This window comes from Aphelocoma coerulescens, chromosome 17, assembly GCF_041296385.1.
Source record: "Aphelocoma coerulescens isolate FSJ_1873_10779 chromosome 17, UR_Acoe_1.0, whole genome shotgun sequence".
Lineage (NCBI taxonomy): Eukaryota > Metazoa > Chordata > Aves > Passeriformes > Corvidae > Aphelocoma > Aphelocoma coerulescens.
Window position 1 is genome coordinate 1,117,206 of NC_091030.1, and position 15,614 is coordinate 1,132,819.

At 56.1% G+C, this 15,614-nt stretch overlaps 1 protein-coding gene across 7 annotated transcripts in view; it reads right to left on the reverse strand.

The window, feature by feature from the left end:
* Positions 1-15,614, reverse strand: part of RGS3 (regulator of G protein signaling 3) — a 75,692-nt gene that overhangs the window by 37,035 nt on the left and 23,043 nt on the right. For 6 of the 7 annotated variants that reach the window (XM_069031467.1, XM_069031468.1, XM_069031466.1 and 3 more), the window contains 2 exons: positions 11,224-11,335; positions 6,598-6,638 (listed from right to left, as the gene is read on the reverse strand). In XM_069031467.1, the coding sequence (XP_068887568.1) occupies positions 6,598-6,638; positions 11,224-11,335 (153 nt within the window). Of the gene's footprint in view, positions 1-6,597; positions 6,639-11,223; positions 11,336-11,515; positions 11,589-15,614 lie in introns of those variants that run through there. The other variant, XM_069031470.1, reaches the window with a different exon arrangement.

The window sequence follows — 15,614 nt, forward strand, 5'->3', positions numbered from 1 at the left end:
GGGAGCTGGCAGTGCCCAGGAGCTGCCCTGTGCCCCTGCTCTGGGTGATGCCAGCCTGGGGCTTCTGCTACCGGTGTCACTCAACATCTGACCCAGGTAACCCCCCTGGGCAGAGGAGGTGAAGCCCAGGGTCTGTCTGCACAGAGCAGCAGCCTGGCCACCAACCCCAGAGCCACAGCCATGGGCACTCCAGCTCCAGGGACATCCCCGAGACAGCTTGGACCAGGGGGACATTTCAGCTGCAGCTGGAATTTGGGGCGGTCATGGGGATGCTGGGTAGGGCAGTTCAGGAATGCCTCAGCCTCTGGGGCAATCTGCACTTGGGTTCATGGCACAGCACCCTCCAGAAGGGCTTTCCCAAATGCTGGCATTGCTCTAACGGTGTCTCACTGCTCCTGCAGCTTGGACTGCTCAGCACCACCCAGGGAAATCCAGGGGCTGGGACCTGATGTCCTTTGGAGGGAGGAAAATGGAAAGCACTGTTCAGGAAAGAGTTAAGCTGCTGCTGTGAGTGTGACATGGCAGAGGGACTCAGTGTCCAGCTCTCACGTGAGCTGGGTGACTCAAGGCTTGGGGAACCTCTTGGCATCCCAGAAATGAGCCACGGAGGAAACAAAGGAAATGTGAGAGAGCAGGAAAGGATTCTCCATCTGGGAACATCTCCTGGCCAGCAGCAGCAGAACGGCCGGAGCAAAGGGAGTCCCCCCTTCCACCGAACAGGACTGGAGCAGAGGGAACACACTTCTGTTCTCTCAGAATATGCATGTCACAGAACTGGTGAGGGCAAGGAGTCTCCAGGCTGTCTCTACCTGAAGTGCAGTGCCCACTCCCCCACAGCCCAGGGGATCCTTCCCCCCGTGCAGGACAAGCCCATCGGACAAATTACAGCCACAAATCTCACAAACACCATCTCTTGTCCTTTTGTGAATGAGAGGAAGTTGAGGTACAATTCCAACAGAGCACACAGCCCATTTGCCAGACAAAGGCTCATCTCCACTCCCTTCTCCCATCCTACAGCTCCTCACTAAACAAATTCCTCTCAGCTGTTCCCTTGCTCTCTGTAGGTTTGATGACACCCCCTGCCCAGCCCTTTTGCCCTCTTCCCTAACACCAAACCATCTGCCCAAGACAGCGCCCCAAATGCTCCTTGCAAACTCTCCTGCTGACATGTCCAAAACAGCCAACTCCAGAATTACCCAGGTGTACAGTATCTGCCAGGCTCCAGAGTGCCCCTGAGACTTGTCCTCTGTGCCATCAGTAAATTGCTTTTCCCAGCATTCAGCTTTGCTGTTTGGAGACAGGAACCTGGGCTCTCCCTGACGTCTCCCTTTGGACAATGCCACATCCCAAAGGGATTCAGTGAGCAGTGCTGACTCCCAGCAGGAGCAGAGAACACTCTGGGGAATGAATGCTCCTATGGAATGAGCTGGGACCGGGATGGAGTGAAGCACATTTACAGAGGCTACAGCACTGCTGTGATCCATTTGTTCAAAGCACTCCCTTGGCAGCAGCTGGGACACAGCCTGAGGGTGGGAACAGGAGCAGTGCCCACAGGGACCCTCTGCAGGGTGCAGGGGTGTGTCCACACAGAGCCAGGCTGTGGCTGCCCCATCCCTGCAAGCGTCCAAGGGATAGTGAGTGGCATCCCTGGCCATGGCAGGGTGGGACAAGATGATCTTTAAAGTCCCTTCCAACCCAAACCAGGCTGGGATTCTATGAAGGGGCAAGGTGGGGGACAGTGGCATTCCTCTGGCACTTGTCCAGAGGCTCTCCCATGCAGTCAGGAGGGGCATCTCCAAGGCCAAACCAGCTCAGGCACAGATTCACAGCATTAATTCGCTCAGCTCTGGATGGGTTGCTCACCACAGCAGCACAAGGAGCTGCTACTGGAAGGATTTTCTGTTGGAGAAGTTTCCCAAGACAAACCCCGGTGTCTGCAGATGAAAACTTTCAGAGGAAAAAAAAAAAGATCAAATTTGCCAGAGCTTTTCAAAGGAAAAACTTACAGAGCTGTTTGGTTTTGAGTCGATTTGGTCTGAATACGTTGGGTTCGAATCAAACGCTTGTAACAATGCATTAAACCCCTGACCTGCAGTTTCCTCTCAGCAGGATATTTCCGGAGCAGGGAAGGGTGTGAATACAGTCCTGGACCACGCTCACAGCTCCACATGGCTCCCTGGGAGGCTGCCCATTTCCTTCTGACAGGTTTTACACATCCCACGAGGTGTGTGTGTCCTGCAGGGTGGGATGGGGAAAATGGGGCTGAACTCCCACACCCCAAATCCTGTGGGGTGCAGAAATATGGGTCCACATTGAATCCCAGAATCCCAGACTGGTCTGTGTTGGACGGGACCTTAAGGGACCAGTGCCACCCCTGCCATGGGCAGGGACACCTTCCACTGTCCCAGGCTGCTCCCAGCCCCATCCAACACTTGGGCACTGCCAGGGATGGGGCAGCCACAGCTTCTCTGGGCACCCTGTGCCAGTTCCATCTATTGCAGTGCTCAAATCAGCCACAGAAGCTGTTGTCACCACAGGCAGGGTCTGTTCAACTTTAAACTGTGCTCTTCATATTTAAAATCCTGAAAGGAAAGATGCCCAGGCCAGGTCTCGATGCACTGGCAGGACTTTTCCACATATCAGCTGGCAAATAGAAAAGTTAGAGCAGCTGTAATGGCCATAAGCTACAACACAAGGAGTTCCACCCAACATGAGGAAGAAATTCTTTCCATGAGGGTAGCAGAGCTCTGGAACAGCTGCCCAGGGAGGGTGTGGAGTCTCCTTCTCTGGAAACATTCCAAACCCACCTGGACACATTCCTGTGTCACCTGCTCCAGGTGACCATGCCTTGGCAGGGGGCTGGACTGGATGATCTCCAGAGGTCCCTTCCAACCCCAGCTGTTCTGGGATTCTGTGATTCCAGCTATGCACAGCATTCCTGAGATCAAAAGGTAACACCTTCCCTTCCAAAGCCCCGGCTCGTGTCACAGCTGCCCCTCAGAAGGAACAAAACCCCCAAAAGGGGCAGCTCAGTGCAGAACCTCCCTCTACATTTGCAGTCTTTCCAATCCCATTCTACATTTAGCCTTTTCAGGATGCCAAGTGCCCCCCAGAACCGGGTCCATCTCCACTCAGGATCTCCAAACCCTGCAATTCACAGCTTGGAGAGGCTGTAAAACAAACACCCTTTGTGCTGGACCCCACACCAGGCTCTGCAGCTCCTGTTAGCTCTGCCTGCAAACAACCAAATTGCCCAGGGTTTAACCTCTGTGCAGAGATTTATTACACACAATTAGACAGGATGACCAGCAGGAGCTTTTCTGTGCCACTTCCTGAAGGTTGGAATTTTCTCTCTTGTTTATAATAAATTAAGCAATTCATAGGTAATAGAACATATTTTCATTTTGTGACACGTCAGATCCAAGTGCAAATCTGTGACCGTATGGGTAAGAACATTACTCAGAAACCCTCACGATGATCAACAGCAGGAGCCTGCGGCTCAAGGCTTCAGCAGAGAGCTCTTCCTGCAGCAAAGGCAGTGTCAGCCCGGCCCCGTGGGCTCCTCGCAGCTCACAGCAGCACTAAACACATTAGCGCTCATTGCAGATGATTTGTGGGCAACAAACAGCAGCTCGAGAGCTTCCTCCAACCTCCCAGCCCCGTGGCAGCAGCACGACGGATGTGTCTGCCCAGCCCACGGCGACAGGAGCCCTGCTGAGAGTGGCCACCAACCCCCTGAGCCACCAGCAATGCTCAGCAGGGAGGGCTGAGCCAGGAGAGGGCTCTGGGCGCACACAGAGCTGCTGACAGGGCAGGGATGGAGCAGGTCAGGGCGGGGAGGGACCCCTCAGGGTGATATGGGGCCGAAAAGCCGCGTCAGCTCCCACATCCTTCCCTTACCCATCCTTATCCTTTCTAGCTGCCACCAGCGGTCACAGGGTGGGCAGCCAGACGGTCCTGACCCCCTGCAGCCCAATTCCCACAGCCTGAATGTGTCCCCAGGGCAGAGCCAGCCCCCCTCTCAGGGGAATCCATGTTCCCAGGGCAGAGCCAGCCCCTCTCAGGGGAATCCATGTCCCCAGAGCACAGCCAGCCCCTCTCCAGGGGAATCCATGTTCCCAGGGCAGAGCCAGCCCCTCTCCAGGGGAATCCATGTCCCCAGAGCACAGCCAGCCCCTCTCCAGGGGAATCCATGTCCCCAGGGCACAGCCAGCCCCCCTCCAGGGGAATCCATGTCCCCAAGGCAGAGCCAGCCCCTCTCAGGGGAATCCATGTCCCCAAGGCAGAGCCAGCCCCTCTCAGGGGAATCCATGTCCCCAGGGCAGAGCCAGCCCCTCTCAGGGGAATCCATGTTCCCAGGGCAGAGCCACCCCCTCTCCAGGGGAATCCATGTCCTCAGGGCAGAGCCACCCCCTCTCAGGGGAATCCATGTCCCCAGGGCAGAGCCACCCCCTCTCCAGGGGAATCCATGTTCCCAGGGCAGAGCCAGCCCCTCTCCAGGGGAATCCATGTTCCCAGGGCAGAGCCAGCCCCTGTAAGCAAAGATTTGCTCCCACAATGTGAATGCAAAGAATAAAAGAGAGACAACCTGAAGGAAACGCTCTTCTTGGCTTCCGTGCAGGAGTCAGATGCTGGGAGGCTCCCAGGCTGGCCCCCAGCACATCCCGTTATTTCATCTCTGTTCACCTGGGGCCAAGGGCAGTTCACTGAGCCGCACAACCCCTGTGCTGCACAGCTGGGAGGTTCCTGCTCTCTGCCTCCATGCCCAGCCCCTGCAGCCCAGTCACCCCCTCCACGTGGCTCCTGGGGAGGGGACCTGCAGGTCAGTGTTTCCCAGAAGAGAAGTCTTGGACAAGTCTGGTGGGAGAGCCCCGTCCTGCCCTGGCTCACTGCTGACTCACAGGCACATCCCCCACTCTGTTCCCCTTTGGAACCCGAATCTCCCACTGCTGGAGAGCCCGATGGCATCTGCAGCTGGAAGGTCACTGTCCCCTTCACCCTGGGGCCAGCTGGTCCCTCTGGCTCAGGACAGACCACCCCGTGGGGCTGGCAGGGAAGGGGTGGCACAGGGCACGTCCTGCTTGGCAAGGTGCTGTCCCTGAGCCAGGGGCTGCCCCCATGTCACCTCAAAGCCTGGGCTGGCCAGTGCAGGAGGTGAACAGCCACTCCTGGGGTCCAGCATGAGGCAGAGCTGCTGGTCACCACGGGTTGGGAAGTCCCACTCCCCTTGTGACCTGCCCCAAAATACCCCAGGAGGAACAGGAAGGGTTTGCAGAATCCCACAGCGTGGCCAGTCCAGGCCTACTGAAGTCTGTGGGGGAACAGGAGGTAGGAAAGCAAAAGTCTCACATTTTCTATCCAACTACTCCACTCCAACCACAACAGATGCCAGGGATCTCCATTACCAGAGCTCTCACAGCCAATTAGGCCCCTCAGAAGAAAGCCCAGCACTTCATTACAGCCTGACAAAGACACCTCTTCACCTCTCCAGATCTCATGAAACACAGCCAGCTTTCTTTTAGTCACTTCTACTTAGGCACACTAAGCTTCTAAATCAAATAGCAGGCTCTGAGTGAGTGCATTTTTCCAAGTGCCTGAGAAAATGCTGGAGAGCCTCATCCAAACCCCCAGCGCAGCCTGGCTGAGTCACAGCCCAGGATCAGCTGTCACCAGCCCGGGGTGACATTGCCTTGGGACACGCACCGAGCCCACCCCGAGGAGAGGCTCAGCTCCTGCCCAGCCACCCCGGGCAGAAACACAGGAGACAAGGAAGGAACAGGAGGGAAGGAACAAGAGAGGAGTCGAGGATTCTGCAGTGAGTCGTGCCCTGGCCCAGCTCCAGCCACTCAAGGTGAACAACTTCCATGCTGAGCCTTTGCACCCAACTCTCACAATGGTTCATTATTCCACAGTGCTGCTGAGCAATGTTTGCCTTTCTCCTCCGTGCCCTGGGGAGCTTTCCCAGACCCACCTTCCCACCTCGGAAAATACAAGGCCTTGAAAGCAGGAACACAGTAAAGCCACTGGAAAAGGAAAAAAAACCTGCAGCCTTCAATGATTGGGGAGGTCCAGCGGGAACCAATTTTGCAGAGTCCTTGACAAGAGGGACTGTGCCACTGTCTGGGTGACCCCAAATCTGCTTAAAGCACTCAGGCACATAGGGGTTTCGAGCTATGATTCTGTCTTTTAGACTGGGCTTCCTTATTTTATTCGAGGGCTCCAAACCTGGATGTTTGAAGACAAGAAAAGCAAGGTGCCTAAAAATAACGACAAAACATTTGGCAAAGAAATCTGCCCCCAGGGGAAAGAATCCCAAGAGAAAACAAAAGTGAGATGCCTCAAGGAAGATCCACAGGGGGAAGGGGAAAAGACCTGTCCTAGTGCTGCCCAAACTCCCTGTTCACAGCTCCTTTTAGCAGCTTCTTACTCATGTATTCTACAGCCATTACATTTCTTTTCCAGGCTTCTGGCAAATTCATTTAAAGGGAAGTTAAAATCAGTTCTTTCAGTGCTCCTTGCCCCAGCAGAAAGGATCAGAGCTGTCAGTACCTGTCCAGCTGCCACTGGAAAGTTAAAGTGGAAAACAGAACCACTCACCTCTGCCAGGTAAAGGATGCAGAACTTCCGATCTTCGGAACCTGCAGAGAAGAAAAACCAGGATCAGAGCGAAGCTGCAGCTGCATTTCTGCAAGTGGAGCCACTGTCAGAGGAACTGGCCAAGAGACAGCACTGAATGAGTGTTTGTTGTTGCCCCCCCCAGTACCAGGCTGTGACCTGGGTGATGTATGTGGCATCTGCCGGGGCCGGGCGCGGGTGGGATCCTGCAGGGCCTCACTGCCCTGTCAGGGATTCTCCCGTGGGCTTCTCCTTTGGAAAAGGGTTTGTTTCATTCACAGGCCACGTGCAGGCTCTGCTGCCCAACCTGCCTTGGCACCTGCAGCCTGTGGGAGCTTCCCAGGGGCTGCAGAGGTCCCGCAGCACCCACACAGCCATCCTGGGAATCAGGGATGGGCCTCTCCCATCTTATTCCTGTGGGCACTTTGCTCCCAGGAGGGCTGACAGGGAAGCTCCTGTTCCTACACCTCATTCCCAGCCCCGAGGGAAGCCAGCTCCAGACACACACCAGCCTCACAGGAGGACACAGAGCTGCCCCAGGACAGGGTCACCTCGGCTCTGGAGCGGGACCATCCCTTCTCCAGAGCAGGACACCCCATCTCCAGGAGCTGGCTGGCTCCTTCACAGGCCTTTGGCTCCTGCTGCTTCCCAAATGCACCTAATGCTATTATCTGTGCCAGGAGCTCAGGGCTGCAGCCTGGGCATGGCTGCAGATCCCACTGGAAGTGGTGTCAGCACAAGTTCTGCTTCATTTCAGCAGCCTGAGCTGCTCGATGGGGGCAGGCTCTGCACGGGGCTGGAAACACCCTGTTCCCTGGAGGAAAATAATTCTCCCGCTGCAGGCAGCAGCCCACATGTCAAGGTAAGAGCTGGGACCCACTGAGGGACTCAGCTGCCTCTTGAGTCACTCCCTGGGCAGTGTGAAACCCATGAAGAAGTGGCCTGGAGCCCCTTGCTGGATGTCTATTGACCCTGCTCCTCTTGGGCCTCCGTGGATTCCTTCTGCAGTAACAGTGATAATAAAGAGACACTGACAAGCTCCAAACCCACCAGAATTAAGTTCCCTTCCAAATTCCTCTCCACTGAGCTGTGAATCCTGGCACCAGCGACCTCCAGAGCCAGCAACTCCTGTTCCCTGTCCCTCCAAGACTCGCTGCTACGCATGGCCCAGCAGCTCAGTGCCTGCAGGACATACAAAGCAGGGAGCCAGTCTGAGCTAAGGAATGGCTTAAATCCCATTTTCTACCAGCCTTTAGGGACAACTTTAGCAATAAACTGGCTGCCCATGCCAGCAGCTGGGCTGGAGCCAGGGCCCATCCCTGGCGAGGCACAGGGGAGGCTGGAAGGCGATGGCAGAGGCAGGCGGGGCAGACCTGGGTGCAGATTTCACCACAAACCAGGTTTGCCAGGATTCCTTCCACTTTTTCAAGTCTCTGGAGGATCAGGATGGAACAGCAGAGCCTGATGTGCCCCAGAGCCCAGGAAAAACACGGGAGAGGCACAACCTGGCACTGGAGAGGTGGCAGATGCGTGGGATGATCCCCAGCTCTGCTCCCCACATCTCTCATGACAACAGCACAGCAGCACATTCTCTCAGCCAAACTTGGGGAAAAGCTGAAAGGAAATAAGCAGGAGGAAAAAACTCACTTGGAGATATTTCCTTCTCTTCCTGATGTGTTGTGCTGGGGACTGGCTCAGCTTCCAGAGGAACGTGAACTGTCCCTGTGCCAGGCTGGGCACGAAGCACAGTGGGAGCTCTGTGGGGACACGTCCCCTCTGCAGCTGAGCCCTGTCCTGCACACCCACACTGCCTCACCCAGCACAGCAGCACTCCCAGCACCACCCTGCTCTGCCACTGCCCCGTGCAGCCCATGGAAAGCACCCACTGCCCACAGGATCTGGGAGCTGCGTGCCTCGTGTTGGGTCAAAAAGATGGGAAAAGGGGAAGCTGGTCCTGCTCCTTTGCACAGCCCAAGGGCTGTGGCAATGCCCTGGTGAGGGCAGGCACTCTGAGCCCCCAGAGCCTCAGATCTGCTCAGCGAGGCTGGAACTGCATCCAGCAGCCCTGGATGCGTGGGAAGGGAGGGAGGCTGCTGAGCACATGAAAACCCAGCTGCCAGGAGGGGACAAGCTTGTCCCACTGCAGCACATGTCCCTGGGGGAATGTGGCAGGGTGCAAGCCCTGGGTGCTCCCCAGCATCCCAAGGAAGGACAGAAGGCCCACAAATCCCACTCTCGGCCCTTGACTCCCTTGGAGCTGCCCGACACTGCAGGTTGGGAGGGGGAAAGGGTCAAGGCCAGTGAGCAGCACATGAGAAGCCCTCATTTGTAGGATCCCAGCTGGGGATGGGGCTCCAGCGTGGAGATAAAGGAATGCTCCTCTCTGTCCCAAAGCTGAGTTCACCCACCCAGGGGGGAGCCAGGATCCCGGCGCGTGGAAATTCCCACAGTGTCTGGTGAGGAAGCCAGCCCTGTGTCACTGGGAACCTGGGCTGGCGTGGTGCTCATCAGCCGTGCCGGGCTTGTAAAGCAGGAAGACAGAGCATTGTGAGGCAGATCAGACTGATTTGCTTTCGCACAGAGCGGCGAGCGGCAGGAACAGGAAACAGCACAATGGTCCTGAGCGCACCGGAGATGTCTCAATTGTTGGAGGCAGCCACACGCCTGTTCCTATTCATGTGCCATTCAGTCATTCAGGAGAGCGGCAGCAAAGCCCTGCCAAAAGGGACAGACATCTTCTCGCTCTCTCCACCCGCCTGTGAAGCAGCCCTGCCCGAAGCAGGAGGGTTTGAGCTGCCCGGGCACCAGCTGTGCTGGATTGTCAGCGTACGGGGGGTGGATCGGTGCTGTAGGGACTCCATCCCCTTTGGAGAGCCTTGGGAAGCTATTCCAGACGTGATCCAGCCAAGTTATTACGGCAACAAGGAAATAAGTGACAGAAAACTGCTCAGAAACCCGCCGTGCCTGAGGTGAGGAGGCACAGTCCTGTGCTGAGCTGCAAACAGACCTCGGGGTGCAGAGCCAGCAGCAGCACCAGGGGAGCTGATTTCTCCAAGCAGGTGAACAGGAGCAGAGCTATTCCCCAGCCTTTGGGAGCAGCCAAGGGCACTTGAACAAGGAACAATTTCTTTCATCCCTTTCTTAGAAATAAGCAGTGCAGAGAACACACTTGACAAAGCCCAGGGAGGCTTCAATGGCTTTTCTCAATGGCTCATGGCTGTCGTGCCCCATGTCCCTCACTTGTGTTTCTGCTCCCACCAAATAGGTCAGGGAATTCATCTGGAAACAGAAACGTTGCTGGAAATGGGAAATAACAGCTGACAGGCAGCCTGTGGTGTCCAGCACTGAGGCTCAGAACGTGGGGCACGTGGAGAGACACAGTCCATCCACAGAGCTCATGGCTGAGCTGGGAGAAGTCACGGGAAGCAGCAAAATTCATCCAGAAAATGATCCTTTTGGAGAAGCAGCCCAGATCTGGATTCATTTCTTTTGGTCAGGGCCACAGGACTGTATAAAGTCAGCAGTTCCAGAGTAATTTGAGTGTGAAGAGGCCTCTCTGGCGGGCTCTGGAGTCCAATCCCCTGCCCAAAGCGCCCAGGATCAGGGCTGTGCCCATTGAGGCCTGAATGCTTTCAGGGATGGAGATCCCACAACCTCTCTGGACAACTCAATATCTGACCAACCTCATGACAGGAAAGTTTTTCCTTCTGTCTCATCCCGATTTTCCCCATGGGGTCCCAGCACAGCTGCCTGGGCTGGAGGAGGGGCTGTGGCACAGTCAGGTAACTGTGCATAAATCAAGCCCATGCCCCAAAAGCAACCACACCACACAAGGAACAAGGTGAAACTGGGCCCAGGGCCAAGACGGGGCTCCACCATAGCAAATAGGACGTGGTAGAGCAATTCCCTCGTTCCTCTTTTGACCCCGAGGAGCTAAAGGGAGTCTTTTGTACAGCCTCAGCATTTCGACCTGAAATAACCCATTTCTAGTCACCCCCTGCCCTAGGAGCTCTCTCTGAGCCCTCAGCCAGGCACAAAAGGTGTCAGCCAAGGTGGAGAGGGAGGGCAAGGTCCCCAGCCCTGCTCTGAGGGTTTGCTCTTTCCTCCCCAGAGGGGTGAGCAGGGGGAAGGATGCGAGCAGCGGGGAAACCGTGGGTGGCTGAAGAGAGAAGCAGCAAAGTAAAGCAGCCAAGTAAAGGTCATCAGAGCTTGGCCAGCCACCCTTGGAGCCAATCTCTGAACTCCCACGAGGCACCACAGGGGAAACCTCAAGCCTTTGGTTCCCTTTCCCAGCCTCGGCCAGTCCCTGCTGTCACAGCGTGACACCAGCCAGGGGAACAGACTCCGGGGAACGGCACCCCAAATCCTGGGACATGCACCCAAAAAGGCCTGGAAAGGGCCTGAGAGCTCCTGAGGTGTCCCAGGAGATGGAGCTCCCAGGGCCTGGTTAACGCAGCGATAGGAGGGAAGGATGACCTGGAAGCACCGGTTGGATGGCACTGGAAGCAGCAGGACAGTGGGATACTCTCCTGCTGCTGGCCACAAACCTTGGCAGCTAGCAGCCAGAAAAGCCCCAAAATGCCTCCAACTGCTGCTGCAGACACTCACCCTCCTGGAGCTTGACACTCTGCAGGTACAGAGGGTTCCTCAACACGTTGCAGCGCCCGGGCTCATCCTCCTTGGTGAAGAGCAGCAGGTCAGAGTAGACAAAGAGAGTCACCTGGAGGCACAGGAGCAGCAGAGAAGCTGTGAGGAATTCATCTCTTGGCACTGAGAGTGTCCTGGGAATGTCCTCTGCCCTGGGGAGAGGCAGCAGCCACAACAGGGAGCCCAGAGAGCCCTTCCCAGGGGCTGATTGCTGCTGCTGCACCCAGCAAGCCTTGGATGAGGCTCCCCTCACCTGGCAGCTGCTTCCTGGGGCTTGTGGAGTCCTGCGACAGGAGGGATAAACCTGCCCGACAGTTCCACGCCACACAAACACACCCTCTGCTCCCTCCTGTCACTTCCCACTTCCATGGGTTACAAATCAGAGCAGGAGGAGGGAATAAGTCACCGACTAATCCCAGCACACTGCAGAAGTTGCAGCCTGAAAGCAAATCTGATCACCCTGAGCACCCTCACGGAGGAGCTTCTCATTTTTCTCAGTGAGAAAGTAAAGTGTGGTTTTTACAAGAGCAGGACCCACAAGAGCAGCTGCAGGGAACAGCCCTGACACCTCAAACCACAGCCGGGGTGGAAGGGAAACAGCAGCCCAAGTGTCTGCCCAGAGCTGGGCTCGAGCAGTGCCTCAAGAGTCCCAGGGGCTTTGAGCTACTCCAGACCAGGGGGAAAAGTCTTGCCCGAGGTCCTCAGTCCAATCAGTTCAGATTAATGAGACCTTTAATATGAGAATGAGCTTCTCCACTGCACTGGAGATCCTAGACCCAGAAGCCTCCCAGGGATGAGCAGCTTGGTGCCGCAGCTGAGGTGTGAGCCCGTCCTGCCCTCCAGGAGCTGGGGCACACAGAAAACCTCAAAGATCACAGAACCATGGAATAATAGAATATCCTGAGCTGGAAGGGACCCACCAGGACCATCAAATCCAGCTCCTGGCCCTGCACAGACCCCCCAACAGCCCCACCCTGGGCATCCCTGGCAGCGCTGTCCAAACGCTCCTGGAGCTCTGGCAGCCTCGGGGCCGTGCCCATTCCCTGGGGAGCCTGGGCAGTGCCCAGCACCCTCTGGGGGAAGAACCTTTCCCTGCTCTCCTTTCCCTGCTCTCCAGCCTGACCCTTCCTGACACAGCTCCAGGCATTCCCTCTGTCCCTGGTCACCAGAGATGCCAGGGACAGCTGCGATGTGGCAGTGGCACAGTGCCTGGCACAGTGGCACAGTGGGTGCCACACCTGCTCAGCGTGAGGCCCTTGGGGTACCCCCCAAAACCTCCCACAGCAAAGGGAAAGCTTTGCAACACTGAGCCACAGCAAGGAAGGGTGTGTGGCCTTTTAGCAACGCTAAAAGGAGCAAAAGGAGACACCCAGAGTCCCAGAGGGGTGGGAGAGAGCACCAAGAGGTGACTCTGCCCCCACAGGGACCGAGTCCCCGCTGCCAGCACAGTTTGTGTCCCTGCCCAGGGGCTGATGGACACATCCTGAGGAGGACAGGCTGGGTAACAGTTATCACATGCTGGGGAGCCTCACATCAGGGCAGCAGCACCTGGCTCCGAATTCAAAACCAAGCCCTTGCCACAAGATTTCTCCTCGCAGTGCAAGTTCTTTTTTGTGGGATTCTCAGTAAGTACAAAGCTGCTGGTGGAGCTTTAGCTGACAATGAAACCAGGGAGGGGCTGCTCTTCTCTGTGTTATTTGGAAAATCTCTTCCTCTGCTCTCAACACTCTGCTGGCCCAGCGCCCACATCCACCCTCTTCATTCCTTCTGGTCTTGTTGGTAATACAAGGAATAACCAGGTACAAACTGCACTATAACCTTCATCCCATGCCCACCTTGTGCCAAAAGGTGGCTTTTCTGGGATGTGTCTGGTGCCACCTCAGTTCCCTCAACCCCAAAGAAGAGATGCTGAAGGGATTTGGGGAATAGCAACCCAAAGTGAAGGAGATAAAAGCATGATCAGCAAATGGTCACATGGAAAGGGAGGAAAGAAACTGAAGACCTGCTACCCGTGGAAGTTTAAAGGGCAGGAAAAAGACTGGGATCAGCAGGAAAATCACTTCAACACCATGCAGGTTTCAATAGGGAATCCTGGAAATAGAATTACATGATTGAAGTGTCTAAAAAAAGCTGAAAGCGAGTTTGAAACACCTGTGCCAAGGAGTAGATTTTGGGTCAAGCCACTGTGTTGGCCAAACTCAGTCACCCACCACAGCAGGGTGCTGGCAACGAGGAGAGGAGAGGAGAGGGAGAGGAGAGGGAGAGGAGAGGGAGAGGAGAGGGAGAGGAGAGGGAGAGGAGAGGGAGAGGAGAGGGAGAGGAGAGGGAGAGGAGAGGGAGAGGAGAGGGAGAGGAGAGGGAGAGGAGAGGGAGAGGAGAGGGAGAGGAGAGGGAGAGGAGAGGGAGAGGAGAGGGAGAGGAGAGGGAGAGGAGAGGGAGAGGAGAGGGAGAGGAGAGGGAGAGGAGAGGGAGAGGAGAGGGAGAGGAGAGGGAGAGGAGAGGGAGAGGAGAGGGAGAGGAGAGGGAGAGGAGAGGGAGAGGAGAGGGAGAGGAGAGGGAGAGGAGAGGGAGAGGAGAGGAGAGGGAGAGGGAGAGGGAGAGGGAGAGGGAGAGGGAGAGGGAGAGGGAGAGGGAGAGGGAGAGGAGAGGAGAGGAGAGGAGAGGAGAGGAGAGGAGAGAGACCTGGCCATGCCCATCCATGAGGTTTCAGGACTCCAGGGAGGCCCATCCTGACCTGCCAGGGTGGCAGAATGGAGGGATGAGAAGGGGAAGAGCGTGGCCCATGCTGGGCAGACACAGGGCTTTGGGAGGCCTCCAGGTCCATTGGAGATGGATGGACAAGGCCAAAGCCCACGCTGGACACCTCGTGTGCCATCGCCCGCTGGCTCCTCTGGCACTCCATGGGCTGGAGGGATTTCAGGAGACCATAAAAGCGGGAATCGTAGCAAAGTCTAGACAGGATGTGATTAAGGCCTGAATAAGGATTGCCCCAGAGGTAAGGTCAGGGAAAGGACAGACCCTGGCAAGCCTCCAGAGAGATAGGTTGACTCCTTCAGGAGATGGGAGAGAGTTTGTTCAGGGACAAGGATGCAGTGCCTGATGTGGGAACGGCCACAGGGAAATGATTCTGGAGGGTTGGGGAAAAAAGAAAGGAGCAGGACCTCCAGCTCCAGCAAATTCACCTGGGCCCTCCTCTCTCAAGCCACTCGGTCCTGCAAACCACAGAGCCCAGTTTGAGAGGAGCTGGGTGGGAAGAGCAGTGGGAAAATGGAAAACCATATGGAGCAAGGAAAAAGGGACTGATTGGACACAAGACAAGCTCTGTCCAGGCATCAGAGGAGGCTGGAGAGGGAAAGAACTCAAATCCAGCAAAGAGAGGAGTGGGAGCCCTCCTGCACCAGGGGCAGCTCTGGTGTGTCCAGGCTGGTTAGGTCTTGCTGGCTCCAGAGGTTCTCTCCCCTCACAGCCCAGCAGGAGCACAGCAGACAGCCCTGCTCTGCTGGAGAACAGGAGCTTGGCATCCCAGAGAGACCTGCACAGCTTCCTTGAAGCTCCACAAAGCCTTCCATGGCTGTGCCACGCACTCAGACCTGAGAGAGCCCTTCCCGAGGGCCAGGGGTGACATCCTGGTGTTGCTGCCTCCAGGGTCACTGCCAGCACGGGCTCAGCACCACGGGGTGTTTCCCTTCCCCACAGGTCTGTTCTCACCCCCCTGACTCAGCCCCTCCTGCCCTGCCCTGTGCCAGCTCACCCAGACACCACAGCCCCAGGGCACCAGCATTCCCAAACGCTGTCTCACATTCCTGGCCAGCATCCTGCCCTTTCCTGGCACCAGCTCCAACTGGGAAATCCTCTCTCAGCTCCACGCTCATCCCAGGAGCATCATAAGCAGAGTGCTTTCCCTGAGACATTTTCCTCTAATCAATCATGGAATTTTTCATGTATTTCAATTTGCTTTCATGTACTTCAGTTTGCTTTCCTGTACTTTTTGGCAGAAAAATACCTCAAGTAATTCAAGTCAAAGCAAGGGATGAATTACACCATGAAAACCAGAGAGATAAGTCTCTTAGCACAACCCTGTACTGGTTTGTACTGGCCAGTGATGGGAAGTGGCCCTGGGCTTCTGCTGTTGGCCACCCAGAAACCGGAACAAGTGAAATAGAACTTCCTTTAGAGATCTGTGAAGATGACCCATTGCTCACTCCAGCTGAATTCAGCCCCAAATTACTCTGTGCAGTGGTGAGACCCTCTGAAACTGCCCCAAAGGAAATGGCCCTGGTGAGCAGTGCATGAGTGGGCTCTGCCTCTCTCCCAAATTCCAAGGCTTTGCAGACTTTGCAGTTGGATGCCAG